The 19,046-nt window shown below is 38.0% G+C and overlaps 1 protein-coding gene across 2 annotated transcripts in view; it reads left to right on the top strand.

Moving 5' to 3' along the window:
• Nucleotides 1–18,848, top strand: part of hlfa (HLF transcription factor, PAR bZIP family member a) — a 22,475-nt gene extending 3,627 nt beyond the window's left edge. The window contains exons 2-5 of one of the 2 annotated variants that reach the window (XM_081371829.1): nucleotides 2,148–2,286; nucleotides 3,855–4,199; nucleotides 11,985–12,199; nucleotides 13,014–18,848. In XM_081371829.1, coding sequence (XP_081227955.1) covers nucleotides 2,172–2,286; nucleotides 3,855–4,199; nucleotides 11,985–12,199; nucleotides 13,014–13,232 — 894 coding nt within the window. In that variant the 5' untranslated portion in view covers nucleotides 2,148–2,171 and the 3' untranslated portion in view covers nucleotides 13,233–18,848. Of the gene's footprint in view, nucleotides 1–1,971; nucleotides 2,287–3,854; nucleotides 4,200–11,984; nucleotides 12,200–13,013 lie in introns of those variants that run through there. The other variant, XM_081371830.1, reaches the window with a different exon arrangement.
• The last annotated feature ends 198 nt before the right edge of the window (nucleotides 18,849–19,046 follow it).

The raw sequence follows: 19,046 nt of genomic DNA, 5'->3' as shown, positions 1-19,046 counted from the left end.
CTGTTGCTTGTGAATGAGACTGCGTGACATACAGTGTGCATACAACTGTATGCGTTCACATCTGCTGGAAGATGTGTAAGGTGTGTGTGTGTCCTACTTTTATGCACATCGTCACAACAGTCCTTTGCTGTAGCAACCGCCGTTACTAAGCATGACACACACTCTCACACACACACTGTAGCACGCTCCGTCTCACGCACTTTACACCCCCTGCGCGCTCATGTAGCAGCCGCTGGTGCACACTTTTTGGAAATGCATTTAAAATTTTAAATGCTTTTGTTTTTCTTTTAAATTATTTTAAACCACCCACATTAGACTATAGGCTATACTTGTACATTTTATCTACGGAATCAATAGTCGAGCAAAACTGTATGATTTTGATCATGTTTGATCTGATATGTTCTGTGAATGTGCTGACATGAAGACAGAGCTGGAGTTATTTTCACAGTCTCACTCTACAGGGATCACGAACACATGACATTCAATGTGCCGTGGCCCGTACTGATCTCACCGGAATTACCGACAGGCTGCTGCTATTGGACAAAACTAGGTCAGTTTCAGCCGAGGGCTGAGCGAAGCTCACGTGTTACTCAACTCACCGCATTTTTCACCAGACTCACTGTGATTGGACATTGAGTTCCGCGCACGCAACACCTAACCAATCAGACGCTGGTGCGCTCTTGTTCTGCTGACTGCTGGTCACTAGCACTGGCTGTTACTGTGTACTGTTACTGAGCATTGGCCATTCCAAGAAATTGATTTTGTGTTTAGAGAAGCGTGGAATGCGGGAGGGTTTATTAAAACAACAATTTCAGTCCCGCTACAGTCAAATCCAAATGTATTTTATTCATATCAAAGTTTTATTACATATATCTTTGTAAATGTAACTATTGTTCAACAGAGCTCACCCAGTGAGGTGCCTGAGTAGGCAGCATTGTAAGGCATCATTGGCACTCACTTAATAATGTTTGGTTAAAAAATAAGCCAACAAGTAACCCAACCAATGCATTGGGTTAAAAGCCAGTTGGGTTAAAAGTATTTGTATAAAACAAATATATTTCTAAATTACAAACTAAATATTGGGGAGTCTAGAATTTAATGTAAATATACATAATTGTATACATGAATAAAGCAATAAGCCCTTGAAGCCGTGATTTACGGTGAATTTAGAACAGCTAAGGGGCGTTTTTAAAACCCCCTTAGCTGTTCTAAATTCACTGTAAAACTCACTTTTATAAAACGGTTACTCCATAAAACATTTAAATATTTATTTTATTCATGAAAAAAACACCAGCAACAAAAAATATATTTATTCCTATAACACATGTATTCCTCCGCCAAGCAATGTAGTTCCAAAGAGGTTGCTAAGCAGCACATACAGCAACAAAGACTCACAAACGGCAGTTGCGCAGTAACACTAATATAATGCGGTCACAGGTGTGTGTTTGTTGAGTGATTTACCACGGCTTCGAACGCGGCTCAACCAATCAGAATCAAGGACCGGAACTATCCGTTTTATAATTCAAAATACACAAGTGAACATACACCATACGTATTTGTCCCAACAGCCGGGTTATTCCTAGAAATTAAGCAATCAACAACAACAACATAGTGACCCAATATGTGTAACCCAACGGTTGGGTAAAAAATAACCCAACGTTTTTTACTGTGGCTTAACTAAAACTAAAACAATAAAACTATTAGATAGTACCCTTCAATGTTTATTCATAATTCCTCTCAAACTTTAATTATCTTTTTTCAATCGATAAAAAAATAAAAATAAGATAAATACACTGCAGTGGTTACAAAGTAACATTGTTGAAACCCAAAAATAATGTAATCGTGAACGTGCAACAATGTATCGAGACATGATGGAGAGGGGGAGGGCCACGCCCCCAGCGCTCTCATTGGCCAGGGCTTTATTCAGCAGCTTGCCCTGTTCATTGACGTCACGCACGTCAGTCTTCGCACATGGAATAGCGAATCAGTTGCGCTTTTGCGCTCCAGCCTGACAAAGTCACGGACGCGCGAGACCAGCCGCCGCTCATCGGTGACGCGCACGGGCTGAGGACTCTATTCCCATACCCTACTGTAGAGTTTTATTTTTATAAATTACATTTTTTTATTTTATTATTTCATTTGTTCAGGAAGATTGTTCTTTCCTTCACGCCATGGAGAAGATGTCTCGACCTCTTCCTATGAACCCAACTTTCCTACCTCCGGCTCACGGCGTCCTGAAATCCCTGCTGGAGAACCCCATGAAACTGCCCTTTCATCACGATGAAGGTATAAAGATGGATAGATGTTGCTTTTTGGGTGTTTAAAGCGTGTTCTGCACCAGCTGATGTTTGTCAGACGCGGTGCGCGCTTTGCTTTCCTTATAATCTACGCGTAAAAGCGCGTCTGTCACTGTGTTTTCACACCGTTAACCAGTACCTACTCATGCATGCATGCCTGTCATGTATAATCGCTTTGAATTCTGATGTGATTTTGAGCTGGAAGTTTGTTTATTGATATTTATATTGCATTGCAATCATTTTACGCGCAAACATAAATCCATTGCGCAGTGGATTTAACCGAAATGCATGATGGTATCTGCTTAAAATATGCTTATATTACAACATTTGCTCACATAGAAGAGGAATAAATAAAGTCTACTGAACCAATACCGACTTTATGCGGATAGATGAAGTTCGCACGCAATGGAGACTGGAGAGGATTTTTTTCTCATATTTCCCTTTAGAGGGCGCCAGTGAGCCACCTCTGATTGTGTGTGTGCTTCATCAGTGCTTATCACATATTAAAAGTATAAATAAAAGGTTGTTTTTTATATTTGGTTGCACCTAAGGATTACGTGTATTCGCATGATATAGCATGTGCATGCCTTTTTCAGTTTGCACACTAAAATATGTTGATTTGGGTGCATTTATTTGAATTAGCTCCCCCCTCATGTCATTGCAAAACTGCACTTTGTTTGTTCTCTGGAGTGCTTAATGAGAAATGCTGGAAAGCAGCCACTCTTTTCCAGTGCAAGTGACTGGCACAACTGAGCATGACATGACTAAAAAGAAACAATCTGTCAAAATTAAGATGAAAAGTTGTATGATCTTGAATAAAGTGCAATATGTGGTGTGGACCACTTTTAAGATGCTTTGGAACTGCATTTTGTTAAGATATTACAAAAAAAATATTGTAAATCTGTGTAAAAAAAAATAAAATAAATATATATATATATATATATGTATATATATATTGCTCTGTGCACATAACATGATTTAAATTGAATTGGTTTTTGATAATTCTGATGCTGCTTTCTAAGCTTGAGTTGTAGGCCTGTCGCGATTATTGATTAACCACATCATTTTGGTATGTAGTTATTCAATCTAATCGCAATTATTTGAGATAACTGCAATAATTGTGTAGTTTAAATTTTAATCACATTCTGCTAAAGAATATAACAACAAACAAACAAACAAACACTATTGCAAAGTATACAACAATAGATAAAGGTCTTCCTTTGAAATTAAGTTTTGTGGGTTTAATTAGACTGCATTATATTATATTATATTATATTATGTTATATTTAAAATAAATGGGCCTATTTTATTATAATTTGTATTATTATTTTATATACAATTTATAGTAAAAAAACATTGTAAGTGACATGAACAAAACTGAATTCATTCAGATCATTAATCACAATTATTAGTTGTTATTATATGATGATTAATCATCAGCAGAATATTTCTGATCGTGACAGGACTAGTATTCCTCATCCGCATCTAATTTGTGTGTGCGTGTATTTGTGTGTGTGTTTGAACGTCGACAATAATGCCTCCATCTTGTTCCTCCAGGGTTCGGGAAAGAGAAAGAGAAGGAAAAGAAGTTGGAAGAGGATGGAAACGGTCTAAACACCCCCCAGTCCGCCTTCCTGGGGCCGACGCTGTGGGACAAGACCCTGCCGTACGATGGAGACAGCTTCCAGCTGGAGTACATGGATTTAGAGGAGTTTTTGCTGGAGAACAATATTCCCGCCAACTCTCAGAGCGAGCAGAACCAGCCTTCCCAGCAGCCCCTGCCACCACAGCCTCCTTCCACCCCGCCAACTCCCTCAGTGGTGGACCTCAGCAACCGGGCCACCACCTCCGTTCACTCCGGGATCGGGGGCCAGAACTGCCTCCAGAGTCCCAGCAGAGCAGGTACTGTCCCGATCACACACACCACTAACTCACTGACACCTCTCTTCACATACACTCTTAAACATAGAGGATCCAAAAGGGTGTGTTCGCAGCCATGCCACAGAAGAACCACTTGTGGTTCCCCGATGAACCTTTCAGTGAACAGTTCCACTCTAAAGAACCTTTTTTGGAATGCAGAGGTTCCGTGGATGACAGTAACCTTTATCTTTAAGAGTGTGTGTTAAGTTTATCATCATCATCTGCATATTTCGTTGGTTAATCATCAATGTAAAGTTCAATGACTTCTGCACTACTTTTGGATTCTGTGGCTCTGAAGATATCAGATCTCTGGAGCCCTCTAAAGATTCACTAACGTATAAAACTCAGGCTCCGGACGAACGTCAGGGGTTTGAGTGACGGGTCGTATAAGTGAGAGATTCCTTGGACTTTGCCACAGTGTGTGTTCGGTTGAAGTCCATGTTGCCGGGTGCTTTTGTGGATCATTGGCATCTCTGCTGACTTTCCCTGTTTCTTTTTTGCTAGAGGAATTTCACACTCATGCATATAGAAGACATAAATGCATTTCTGATACTGACTCTATTGAGGCCTGTTATTATGATTGTGACATTTTTGCAAAAAAAAAAAAAACTATAGACAGTTCATACAATACAGCATTAAAACAGATTTACAGTAAAGACACTTTACAGTAAGGTTTCATTAGTTAACAAGAACTACTGTAACAATGAAAAATCCTTCTAAAGCATTCATTAATCAGCATTTACTAATACATTATTAAAAACAAACGTATATGTAAATATTATTTAAGGGACATGAGCTGACTAACAATAAACAGTTGTTTTCTTATTAGCTAACATTAACAAAGATTAATACAAATTCTGTAGCAAATGTGTTTCTCATTTTTAGTAAATCTTAGGCCCTGTTTACACCTGGTATTAAGATGTGTTTTGGTCGATCGGATCACAAGTGGACGAGACACATTCCCGTTTACACCTGGTGTTTTAATCCGTCTCTTTTGTCCACTTTCAACCACTTCTGTCCTGATGTCTTCTATGTGCGGGTGAATGTGTGGACTTTTCAGATCTTTCAATCTAATGGACAAAACTGACTTGTGAAATGTACATATGAACACGACCGGAGACGACGGAAAACATACAGAGAGCAGCAGCTTTAGTTTCTGCTCTGATATCCACAAGACCAGCCGAACACTGTGAGTGTGTGTTAGAAATCAGGAATGATGAGAGAACATTGTGCTTGGTACGTTTCTCGTCTTCAAACCAAACTTGGGTCTTCAGCCGACAGTTTAAATCCCGTCTGTCTAGAGCTCTTCCCATAATGTTCACTCATTCGGTCAGTAGACAGAGAGAAGGTCTTTCAAACACATTCGACCACATGAGCGTTTACACTATGAAAGCAATCGGGTTGAATGTGTTTTCCACTACCACTGGAAGTGGTGGAAAGTGGACAAGCTCAAAGCGTTTCAGACCCCGTTTACACCTGTGTTTAGAGTCGTCCACTTGTGATCTGATCCACCAAAACGGGCCTGAGTTAATGTATTAACTAATGGGACCTTACTGTAAAGTCTTACCAAAAATAAACAAATAAAAATGCACATTTTGTTATTCAAACTATGAAGGAACGGCTCATCTGCCCAAGGCTCCTGAGGGCCTTCAGAGTCAGACGTCACAATCAATCAATCATTCCTTCACGAGACAGTGACTTTCACAGGCACTTCACACACTTTCACACGCTTTCACAGAGCCAGAACCTGCCGTGTGAAATTAGACAAACAAATCCCTAAAGACATGCATTACGCCTTCGATTTGATGGAAGTGTAGTGTGTTAAATGACGTGTGTTTATGGCTAATGTATGTGGAAACCCTATAGAGACAGAAGTTGCGACATTCATCCTATTGACATCCTACTTTATGGACGTTAGTAATGATGAGGTATTGAAAGACATATGGATGAGAAATGGATATTTGAAAGACAAACAAACACACCTGGTTCACTCCTACATATATACATGTAGATTACGTGTGTAAATCTCACAAAACACGGTCCATTTGACCCCTGAATGGGTAAAAATAAACCTATTTTGTCATTAAATCATTAAGAAATGATCACGATTTAGCACATTTTCACCTTAAATTCTCATGACTGCATCACAGTGAAATATTACTTTAATACAATTATGTTTTTAATTCAAATTAAAATGAAAAGCACTATAAATTGCTACCAAGGTGTATAAATACTTTACAAAAACAACTTTAGTATTGAATCTTTGCATTGATTTTTTGCATTACTGTAAGACATTTATATAATAATTAAATAATTTAAAATAATTTAAATAGCTTAATAATTAAATGTACTTAATTATCTTAAAACATCATAATGGTCTGAAAAAAATAAATTAATATAATATAATAATACAATGTAGTATAATCTAATATTATTTTTGACATTTTTGCTGTTTTGTACATGTTGCATCTGAGAGAAGTTGTGTGTGTAATGCAAATCCGAGCTGTCAGGATTTATAAGAGCTGAAGACTTTATAGCCACTTGAAGGGAATAAAAGTGAAGTGTCTGTCCAGCAACCCTGTGACAGGTTTTATTAGACATCTCTCTGTAAAGATCCGGTCACAGGTTTCGTTTAGCATTCCAGATCAGCCCACAGTCCTCGTGTGTAACATGAGTAATGCTGTAAAACCCTGAGCCAAGTGTGACCGTCACAATCTTCACGAGATCTGTGTGGATGTGATGAACTTCACTGTGTGTGTGTGTGTCTTCAGTGCTTGTTTACATTTCTGCATGTGCGTTCCCATGTGCTTCAGTCTAGACGAGCGGTTCAGGCTCTGCTCTGCACATTTCGGCTCACGTGAAGTCAGAGCAGTGTGTGTGTGCTGTGTGTGTGTGTGCTGCCATGTGATGAACACATGCTGCCGCGTGTGATGAAAAGAGAGAGAGAGGGAGAGATTGTCAAGGCCACCTGCCACTCAGACGGCCCCGCCCCTCACACGAAACCACGCCCATCAGCCCCCGCCCATCTCCCGAGGCCACGCCTCCTGTCCGTCTGTCTCTGAAGCACAGTCTGTTCCTCTCACATTGCCTGAGTCGTGCCTGATTCACGTGTGGCTCTCAGTGAACGACACCAGCGCTGCAAATAAAGCATCACACAAACCACACATATCACACACTAACATGCATGCAGAGATATTACACGGTTTTCTCAGCAAAGTGTGTGTGTTTTGAGCCTCGTTCACACTAACTGGCCGCAGAGTCGCTGTGCTGTTGTTTGCATGGTCAAGCAAATTGCAGAATTTAATTTGGTTACGCTTTATTTTAAGGTGACGTAGTTACATTGTACTTACTCAAATAAGTACTGAGTAATATTAATTAATACATGTACTTATTAAGTTAGCTAATAGGGTTTGGTTAAGGATTAGACTTGTAATTGTGCATAATTTACTGTTATTACTATAGTTAAGTGCATGTAACTTGTACCTATGGCACCTTAAAATAAAGTGTTCCCTTTAATTTTAGAATTGGCTCCTTTAGCTGAATTTTAATTTGAACACAACACAGGAATTGCAATTCAACACTAAATAATAAATTCTCTGATATGTAGAGTACCTTTACTAAATAGAGTTCAGTACTGTCAAATTAAGAGCCATCAATCTTTTTTTGATTTTGCCAATATTAATATTAATAATTTTAAATACAAATATCTTTATATTTAAAACATATATAAATATGTCTTTGAATATATATATAGTATTATAATATTGATATCAATTTATGGGAAATTGTTTAAAAACAAAAGTTAAATATAATTACATGTATAGGGCCTATAAATAAAATATTATTTGTAAGTGGCATTTATGAATAATGATTTTTAATGATAAAATATAATAATGTTTTTGTAAATATTCCATATTGTGTGTGTGAATGAACTTGTAAAAAAATATTATTTAGTGAACAAATGAAATGCTATTAATTCAAACCCAGACAGTAACAGAGTGTCGGCCCAGATCCGGCCCACATCTGGTACACTCTTATTCCACACGCAGTTAAATGCATTGCAGTGTGAGCGTCTGTCAGTTCAAGCGCCTGTGATCAGTGGACTTCGCTCTCGATGTGCGTGAGTTAGCAGAGCGAAACAAGGAAGGGCAAAGGGTTATTCTTCAGCGTTGAAGAAATCATAGCCTGACACAGATCTGAATCGGTCATAAACCAGCGCTGTGATGATCGGTGTCATTGGCGTGTTCTGAACCTGGCTTTATTGGGTTCGTGGTTTATGGTTAAGCGTGCTGGTTCTGGGCTCACTGGCTCTATGATTAATGAGATGTTCTAATGTAATGAATCATTTCTTTTGAGTGATTCTTTCGAAGCAGTCAGACTTTGGCTGGTTAGTTTACACACTGTTCAAGAGTTTGGAGTCTGTAAGATTTGTGAAAGAAGTCTCTTCTGCTCACCATGGCTACATTTATTTGATCAAAAATACAGTAAAAACAATAATATCGTGAAATATTATTAGAATTTAAAATAGCTGTTTTCTATGTGAATATATGTTAAAATGTAATCTATTCCTGTGATCAAAGCTGTATTTTCAGCATCATTACTCCAGTCTTCAGTGTCACATGATCCTTCAGAAATCATTCTCATATGATGATCTGATGATCAAGAAACATTTCTGATTATTATCAGTGTTGAAAACCAGTTGCTGCTTCATATTTTGTGGAAACTGCATGTGATACATTTTCAGGATTCAGAAAGAACAGTGTTTATTTGAGATAGAAATCTTTTGTAACATTATAACTGTCTTTACTGTCACTTTTGATCAATTTAATACATCCTTGCTGGATAAACATATTAATTTCTTAAAAAAAAAAAAAAAAAAAAAAAAAAAAATCTTCCTGAGCCCAGACTTCAGAATAGTGTATTTCAGCGTGTAGTTCAGCCCCTGCTGGTAGATGTTGTAACTGCACCATTTTAATGGCCATTCAAAGTATCCATTTGTATTTTGCAAGAAACTTCAATTGCATGTAAACAAATTTAAGCAAAGGTATGTTCCCTGTGTGCTGTGAATTTGAATATGCTTGGTGAACTTTCGGACCAGCTCAGTTTCCATGATCGAACTGTGCTAACAAACAGATTCACTCAAATAAAGCAGGCTTCCCAACGCCATTCGTCTCTGCTGGAGGCTTCAGGGGGATTTTATGATTTCTGGAAAGATCAGGATTCCAGCTCGGGTCAATTCCTGGTAAAAGGAAGAGCAGAGATGCACACAGTCAGTCAAATATAGCCAATGGAAAGCTTTTCCTAGCGCTAAATCCCATCAGCCGGCCTTTATCTGAGTCTCACAGCGGCAGTTGAGCCTCTCATATATTATCTCTCATATATATATTATATATATATATATATATATATATGAAGAGTTCAGATGCAAAAGCCTCTAAATGCCATCTGAAATGTTCCTCTAGAATGATCATTTTTATAAAGCTTGTATATTTAAGTTAAGTAATTTCACTTTAATGACAATTAATAGGTAATTTGCCATTTAAGTGAAATTATTGAACTTAAATATACAAGCTTCATAAAAATGATCATTCTAGAGGAACATTTCAGATGGCATTTAGAGGCTTTTGCATCTGAACTCTTCATATATATATATTACTGTTTTTTATTGTTGTTATTATTAACAACAACAACTGTAATAAACACTATTGGTTTATATTAATGTTTAATATGTATGACTAATAAATTATAGATTGTTTACTATATGAAATTCTGTAGATCAATTTAAATGTAATAATCTAGAAATATGTTCTTTAAAACGATGAACTCAAAAGCAGTTTTTTTATTAAATATACAATGTTAAGTGGCATTTCAGAATATGATTTTTTTTAAATAATGTTTTTGTAAATAGTTTATATACATGTAAATGAATTTAGAAAGAAAAAAAATAATTTATTATTAAAAACTCCACTTTGAAATTGCAAATATGCATCAGTTTTATAAGTTTTCTATGAAATATAGAATGCTAGTGGCATTTCAAACAACGAATTTGAATATAATTAATATTTTTGTAAATATTCCATACATGTGTAACATGAACATGAAAGTGAATGATTTAGATATTAATTTTTAATGCATGCATTCATATGAATTTGACTTCTTTCAATTACATCACAGTTTTATATGTTTTAGTGGGTTTCTTGTAAATGTAGAAACTCGGGTCGCTTCGTTAAGTCACATTCGTTTGCTTGAGATCTTTCTTTACGATTAACAGCACTTGCTTGTCAAATGCAGTGACATTCAGGCATTTTTTGGTTTGTCGTGTGGCTTGTTTTATCTCTGATGAGTGTTTCTCTCACGGCTCGTTCTCCTCCTATAGGCGCTTTATCTGAGTTTCACATCGGCAGTTGAGCCTCTCATATATTATCTCTGATATCTCTGGTTAAAATAGAGCCAGTTAGGGCGTCTTTTTCCTTCCCCGAGCGCAGACGCCTCCCTTCCCTGAGTGTGTGTGTGTGTGTGTGTGTGTTTAAGGAAGTGAAGGCCAGGGTTCATGGGACGGTCACACTCACCAGCGGAGCAGGACTCACTCACTCTGTCACTCACTCACTCACTCACTCACTCACTCACTGTCACTCACATATACTGTCATTATGTCACAGCTTCATTATAGCGCACTGCTGTCCTCAAACCCCGCCCACCAGTCAGGCACTGGCCTGTGATTGGTCAGCACAGCTCCAGCCCCTCACCTCTGGCCTTGAGGACAAGTTCAGGCTCAGAGAGAGAGAGAGAGAGAGAGAGAGAGTGAGAGAGAGAGAGAGAGAGAGAGAGAGAGAGAGAGAGAGAGAGAGAGAGAGAGAGAGAGAAAGAGAGAGAGAGAGCCAGTGTTGGTGTGGAGGTCTGAGCTGTTATACAGTAATACTGTACGTCTGGAAGGACCATAACCCCCCCCCCACCCACCCACCCACCCACACACACACACCCACACCCACACATACATAAATGTATATCTCAGACACACACAGGCAATCTAGGTCATGACGAAACCTCCCTTAGCAAACAAACTTGACCTTTGACCCCTGCCGTGTGTTTCTGTACAGTAACAGTTCCTCATATTAATGGGGAAGCGGGTTGTGTGTTGAAGTAGTTGGATGGTGTATTGCAGTTGTGTGATTAAGGCAGTGTTGTGTTGTGTGGTGATTGCGTGTGTGGCCGTACGCCAACTCTTGTTTAATGACCCTTAAATCAGTCAAGAGTTTAATCTGATCATCTAATCCTTCACTAATGAACAGAAACACACACACACACACACACACCCTTCTATCTTGCTCGGGTTTGACGTCTTTTAGTAAATCAATCACACAGTCGCCTTTACTGCATCAATGCAAATACATAGTTATATAATATGATAAATATTGCTTTATATTATATTATATAAAACCTTATATATAATAATTTAATTTTTATAGTATATTTTTTAATTGATTAGTATGGTTATTAAATTATTCATATTTTGATATGTGTGGCTATAAGGTGGGTTCATGTGGCCCCTAGTGGCCAGAAACTGGTAGTGCATATTCACACTAAATCAACATGAAATGAAATTTGATCCTACTTGCCTTTTTAAACAAATGTGTCTTTGGTCTGATAAGCACAATATAATGTATTAATGTTGGATAATATAATAATTAAAGCTATGCTTGAAATGGTCATTTAAAGGGAGTGGAAAGAGTAATCTTCTCTCTTCTTCTCTCTCTCTCTGGCCTTCAGTTCTCCCCTCTTCCCGTGACACACCCAGTCCGATAGATCCCGACTCCATCCAGGTTCCGACCGGATACGAGCCGGACCCCGCTGACCTCGCCCTCTCCAGCGTCCCGGGACAGGAGATCTTCGACCCTCGCAAGCGCAAGTTCAGCGCAGAGGAGCTGAAGCCACAGCCCATGATCAAGAAGGCGCGCAAGGTCTTCATTCCTGATGATATGAAGGTAAAAACACTAACATTAAACCACAACTCAGGATCATTACTATTATTAGGTCTTTCTCCAAATAGTCGTGGATCAAAATCTAACATAAAATATAATAATAAATATTATTATTGCTATTGTTGCTTCTTGTACAAATATTATGTAAATTATGTATATGATAAATATTACAAATATTCTTGTAAATTATTTTTACACGTTTAACCCTTGTCCTATTCTTTTATTTTCCTAATTTGTTAAAAAAACACATAGTATATTAACATTATTTATTTTCTATATTTCTTTAATAAAAGTAGTTGCTTTACTTTTTGTAAATGCTGTGGCAATATAATAAATGTTCACAATCATTCTAAGAAGTCAAACATAATCATAATAATTAATTATGATTCTTTAATAATGTCAATATTAAACTTTTTTTTAACTATTATTATTTTTTTACAAAAGTCTGTGCATTCGTCAGGAATGGAAACGTGACCGTAGTCAATCAGAAAGCCAGTTATGAGTCATGTGACTCTCTGTGGTCAAATGTTATTATACATAAATATCTCAAAGACTGACAAAAAAAAAGTCCTAAAAAACTTCTAAACAGTTTATGTTTGAAATTTTTTTTTTAACCGATGAATGTATCATTTTTGTGTCACCAGCAAAAAAAATCCAAACGGAATTGTGCAAATAATCATGTTTTTCTTTTTTGTAAACAATTGTTTTGAGCAGTCAGTTCAATATAATAATATAATACACAACATATTAAAGTGTAGCCCACCCACCAGATAGAATAATTATGTTTTTCTGATTTGTTTGTCTCTCCGTCCACGAGCAGGATGACAAATACTGGGCACGGCGTAGAAAGAACAATTTCGCTGCCAAACGGTCCCGGGACGCTCGCCGGCTGAAGGAGAACCAGATCGCGATCCGCGCGGGATTCCTGGAGAAGGAGAACGCGGCGCTGCGACAGGAGGTGGCCGACCTGAGGAAGGAACTCGGCCGCTGTAAGAACGTTCTGGCCAAATACGAGGCGCGACACGGCCCTCTGTGAGCGCCGCCCACCCCCACAAGCCCCGCCCACATCCACAAAGCCCCGCCCCTCCAGGAACTTCTGCGTGCCCCTTTAAGAGGCGCCAAATTCTTCTCTAATTTTTCACGTTTCTCTTTTCTTTTCTCTCTCGGTATTTGAGTTTATATGTTTATCATTTGTGTTTCGGTGTCTGTCTTTCTCCTCTCAAATCCTCCTCTCACTTCTCTCTCTTTCCTTTCATTTGTTTGTTCGTCGTGATTCCTTCATCAACGACGGATCGTTTATTTTGGAAATGATTCTATGTGGTTTCTCTGGAACGTTTCAAACACGGACTGATAAATGTTTTCCTCGCTTCTCGCCCTCCTGTCTGTCAATCATCCGCTCGGTCCATCCCCCTCTTCCCGGAGGCTCCGCCCACTTCCTGTTGCTCGAGCTTATTTCTGTGTATATTATTGTATTTTAGTTGAATAGCTGTAACGCACCGACACCTTTCGTTCTGTAAAAGTGTGTGTAATAACACTAGCTAGTGTCAGACCATGATGTTTGTTCTTTGTGTTTTGTCTGTTTTATTTTCATCATTACTTTTTAAACCAACACCAGCGTAGTTTTTTTTTTTTTGCGTCTTTCCTGCATTGTGCATGGAGCAATAAGCCTGAATCTCTTCAGAGGGCAAAACACACGAAATGTAAGCTGTAAAAGTTTCTGCAAAGCCTGTTTCATAGCGCCATCATGTACTTCTCATAACTTTGCTGTAGTGCAGAAACTTTCCCTCCAAAAATGCTGAATCCATTATTTGTCTCTCTCTCTCTCTCTCTCGCTCTCGCTCTCTAACTCCCTGCACTAATGCGTGTTTCACAATCTGATCTGGTGCAATGTTTCTACCTACACTATAATCTGCCTGATATATTTATGGACATTTTTTTTTTTTTTTTTTTTTCAGCTGTTAATTACTACAATTGTTGTAGCTGTTCTTATTGTTATGACTGTATAGTACTTTTCCCTTATTGTTTTATTGGATATTTCAGCATGACTATTGTTTCAGAGTTGCGGCTTCAAGCTAAACTGTAAATGGGTCTTTTTTTTTCTTTTGAATGGACGTTTTTTCTCTTTTTTTCTCTTTTTTTTTTTCTTTTTTTTTACCCAGAGCATGTTTTAGAATTTTTGTTTGTTTTCAAATCAGTACAAACAAATATTTGTAGTGACTTTTCTTTCTTTCTTTTGTAGCTTTTGCGTGTCGGTCGGCTGTATGACTGTAATGAATGTGTTTGAAGAGGCGTTCGATAAGCAGGACGGTGTTGTCTCAAATACTGTGGTTAAAACCCAATCAGTTTGTTTACTGCAGACCAAAAGATACAGCACACAGATTTATTGATAAAACAGAGTTTTAATGTTTATATATATATATATAAATATATGAAAATGATTCTATAAGTTGCTTTTTTTTTGTACAGTATTTTTCCTATATAATACTGTTTGAATATTTTCAAGGCACAACCAATCCAGAGTAGTACAAGAGAAATATATAATAGCGTATATATCTATCTAGCTATTATTCAGAGCTAATTAAAATAGTGTTTTGATATATTATGAAGTATATAACAGGGAGGAAAAGCGAAAGCCGCGATTATGTCCTCAATTCTGGGCATTAAAAACCTTCTGCACCCTCGTTTTTTCAGATAGCCTTTAGTATTCTGTCTCAGGGAACGCTAGCAGCCGGACCTCACACCAGAACTCGCAGCAACAATAAAGGTTATATATATGTATATTGTACAGAAAGTACATCAGTAGTTTTTTCCCTAAAGAAGGAAGCTGCAATTCCTCAGTATAACTGTAATGGAGTTTCATTACACACAGCATCTGCAGCATTGCTATTGGTTCTTTGAATGGAAGTCTAAAGGCTACGCTTTCTAGTCTATACAATTGAGTCTTTTGCAAAGCAGAGTGTTGATAATGAATGTTTAGTGCGGCAGCTTTTGCTTGGGTTGAATGTTATTAAAGTCTTGTCAATGGAGTAACTGGGTACGTTCGGACTATACTACTATTTCTGCGGTATATAGTGTGTATGTGCACAGTATGTGAAAGTAGAAGTTAATTCTGGAGCGTATACCAGGTTTTTGTAAGGCATGTGTCCTGTAGAATTTTTTCTGGTGTGAGATCAGTTCTAACAGATGACGCGGGGTTTAAACCCGAGACGACTGATCTCAGGTCAGGTTTGATTGCTGTTCCTGCTGGTGACTTCATTGTCGACAGTAAAAGTCCCCGTCTGCCCCAGTTTAGGCCAAAATTCAGATGTGCATATAGTTGAGGATCGATTGAGGGCAGAAATGGCACTTTCTTTGTTTCTTTTAATTTCCCTTTATTTTTTCATGTCTGTTTGTTTCTTATTTTGTGTGTGTGGTATAAATGCAGATGTGAGACACATGTATAAAGCCCTGTGTAGACTGTGTCCAAATGTACAAAACTTAAATAAATCCAGGATTAAGCCAAACCGCTTCTCGTGAATATTGCCCCGTGAAAACGCCTCCCTGAGGGCAAGAGGAAGGCCCAGCCGAGTTTTCAGCATTTCACCAATGCGTTCCTCTCCTTGTTAGATGGGAAAAGTATTAGGTCAAATGGTTTTACTCCTAGACCACTTTGAAAATCCGAATAATCCTGCCTTGATGTGTTATCAGACTTACCATAAATATGGATGTCCTAGTCGGAAATTAGACATGAATTAACTCTTAAAACGAGAGAAATTTGGAGATGATTTTGATACCGGAAATTTAGCTAGTAGGCGGACCATACATTTTAAAAATGGCGGAGGAGAGAATTATTATGACTATCGTCTTAGCGAAATTTCGCTGACATAAAAGGTCTGTTGTCTATTGTCAATAGCATATGTATTCAGCTCACAGAGAAGCCACTTAACGTTACTTACAAAACAAGCGCTTTTTGTTGTCGTGACCAACGTGAACGCGAGTGAAATCTGCGCGAGGAACCCAATTTTTACCCTCACGTGAAACTCTAGAACAAGCGGATTCCAATGGCGGGATTTCACCGAGAAACGGTAAACGTGACCGCATCTCTACCCACAACATTTACATGGCTTTCTCTTGCCGTTACACTACATGTTATAACTATGATAATGCTGGGTTAAAACTAACCCAATCCAACTATGGATTGGTATAGCATAGCACCTTCACAACTGTGGGTTATTTTAACGCAATGAATTGGGTTAAAGGGGTCATATAATGCCATTTTTGTACAAGCTAATATGATTCTTTAGGGTCTAAATTAAAAGTTTGTAATATACTTTAATTAAAAATTCTCATTAGTATTGTAAGAAAACACTAATTTTACCTGGTCAAAAACAGCTCTGTTTTCAGCACGCCGTTTCAGTGCATGTGTCTTTAAATGATAATGAGCTTTGCTCACCCCGCCCCTCTGTTCTGTGCGTACACCGTATTAGACATTCTCTGACCGTATCTAACACAATAACCACGTGTTATTCGTTATAAACGTGGGATTATGAATTATATTGAGAACGTCGTACATAGAAAACATGCTGTAATGTACCCTGAGTGTAAACCTTAGACGCATTCATCGTGAAGCCTGCAGCAAGGTTTGCAAATTTCGCAAAGATTAATATAAATACTAATATAAAGGTTAATAAAACATTACACTCACATCTTCTGGAGGTTCAGCAGGAACACGTTGGTGCCGATCCGTTTTTTCTCTTTGTAAAGCTGTCTGGTGTGAAATGATTCACGCAAACAGGAAAGCACAGATGATCGTGGGGAATCCCCGTGAGGGAATCCCCGCGTCAATCCTTTGGGCATATCGCTTCAAAAACAAAACTCAGCCACTGCTTCTTCAACGGCTCGGATTTAGGAACATCCAAATGACTGCTGTGTTCCTTATTACATCTAAGAACAGAACACTACAATCGCTTAGACGCCATTCTACTCCAGCATATCCACAATGGCGGACTACTATGACGACGGCTGTCACAGCTCGCTCAGGGCGGGTCTTGTGTTGAAACACAGCTGTCAATCACAATAGCGGGAGGGGCGTACGATCTTATGACGTCACAATATCGAACGGCTTGATTTCAGAGAGGGTCAAACATATAAGGAGATTAAAACAAAACCACTGGATGGATTTTTAGCATGATAGGATGGTTGTGTACAGGCACTGCCAACAGACATTTCAGTGCAATCAACTTGTAAAAGTGCATGTACCATTATATGACCCCTTTAACAGTAACCCAATAACGTTTGAGTTTACTACTATTTATTTTTATTCATGACATTATTTTAAAAGATAAAATATACTATTGGTTTTCAAATACAGATTGTCTGTTTTACTCAAGTGATTTTTAAATTACAAATTTACTGGGGAGTCTATAGCATAAAGTAGGCTAAATATACATAATTGTGTACATATTAAATTCAAAATACACTGCGGAACCGTATTTAACCCAACTGCTGGGTAATTACTAATATAACCCAATGATGTTCAAAAATGACCCAACGTTTTTTGGGGAAATAACTCAGCATAGTGACCTAATATGTATGAAATATGTTTATATGGGTTAAAAAAGAAAACAACCCAACGTTTTTTTTTTTTTTTTTACTGTATACAGGTTTCGGTCAAATAATGCTTTTTTCGCTCTGTAAAAGACATATTTGATATTATAGTCTTTTACAAACTTCAGAATCGTCTGCAAGCGGACTGTAAATGTATGTTTGTCATCAATGCTATTTTCTAAAAAAATCCATTGGATAGTGATTAAATACATTTTGGCTTTAAAATGAATTCCCCCAAAAATAGGCACAATCCTGCAGGAGACCGTGGTCTCCATGATTCTTTTCTTTCCGACAACAAAGCACTTCAGAGAAGGGCACTTCAGATGTGGGAAGTGGACTCTTAAAAAGGTTACAAAAGGGGTGTTTCATAGCAATGCCATTGAAGAACCTTTTAGTGAAGAGTTCTTAAAATAGCCTAACCATGTTTTTTTCTTAGTGTGAAGAACAATTTAATAATCTAAAGAACCTTTTTCCACTGTTTCATGGATGTTTAAGGTTCTTCATGAAACCATCAATGCCCATAGAAAACCTGTATTTTTAATAGTGTAGGACATTTCCGATAGCATGTGAAGGCAGCATTTGAATGGAGAAACATACAAACGCTTGGCCAACTCAGTCTAGACTGTTTAGCAATAGACTGCACAAGCAGATAATCTTGTATTCATACTTTTCTGGCGTTCATAATCTCACAAGGACAGGGAAGGAGAAGGACACATCAGTGAGATTGTGGGAAACAGGCTGGCACTAAATTCACTACCTCAGTCCTGAAAGGAACCTAGAACCACATTGAACATGTTTAGTCCAGTGCCTTGAGACGATTCCACACTCATTTTAAAGCTTAAATTTCTTGGACCGGATCGGACCTGCACAGAAAGGGCTCCCCACGCTGAAAATGCCGCCCCTTACTTTACACATTCTCAAGGGAACCGCCGTATTGAAGGCAACACCTGAGAGAGATGTCAAAGCTGGAGATGTTTAATCTTGTGTGTCTCTGCTGCCACCTTCTGACCCCTTATGTCTCTCTGTACATTTAGTGTCCAATAAAGTCTTCAGTTTTCTCTCAACATATGTGCTTTTCTGTCTTTTTCATAACTCTGAAATGGAGACCTTGAAGCTATTATTTGTTCCACGATTTAATCATTTATTTATTTATTTTAACGGACTTTCTTAAAACTTTGCAAACTTTTAATATATACACATACGTTTTAGGACTTTCTTAAAACTTTGCAAACTTTTAATAACACACACACACACACACACACAC

This window comes from Scardinius erythrophthalmus (genome assembly GCF_964197995.2).
Source record: "Scardinius erythrophthalmus genome assembly, chromosome: 1".
Classification (NCBI taxonomy): Eukaryota; Metazoa; Chordata; class Actinopteri; order Cypriniformes; family Leuciscidae; genus Scardinius; species Scardinius erythrophthalmus.
The sequence above is the reverse complement of the archived record's forward strand: the minus strand, read 5'-3'. Positions and strand labels throughout refer to the sequence as shown.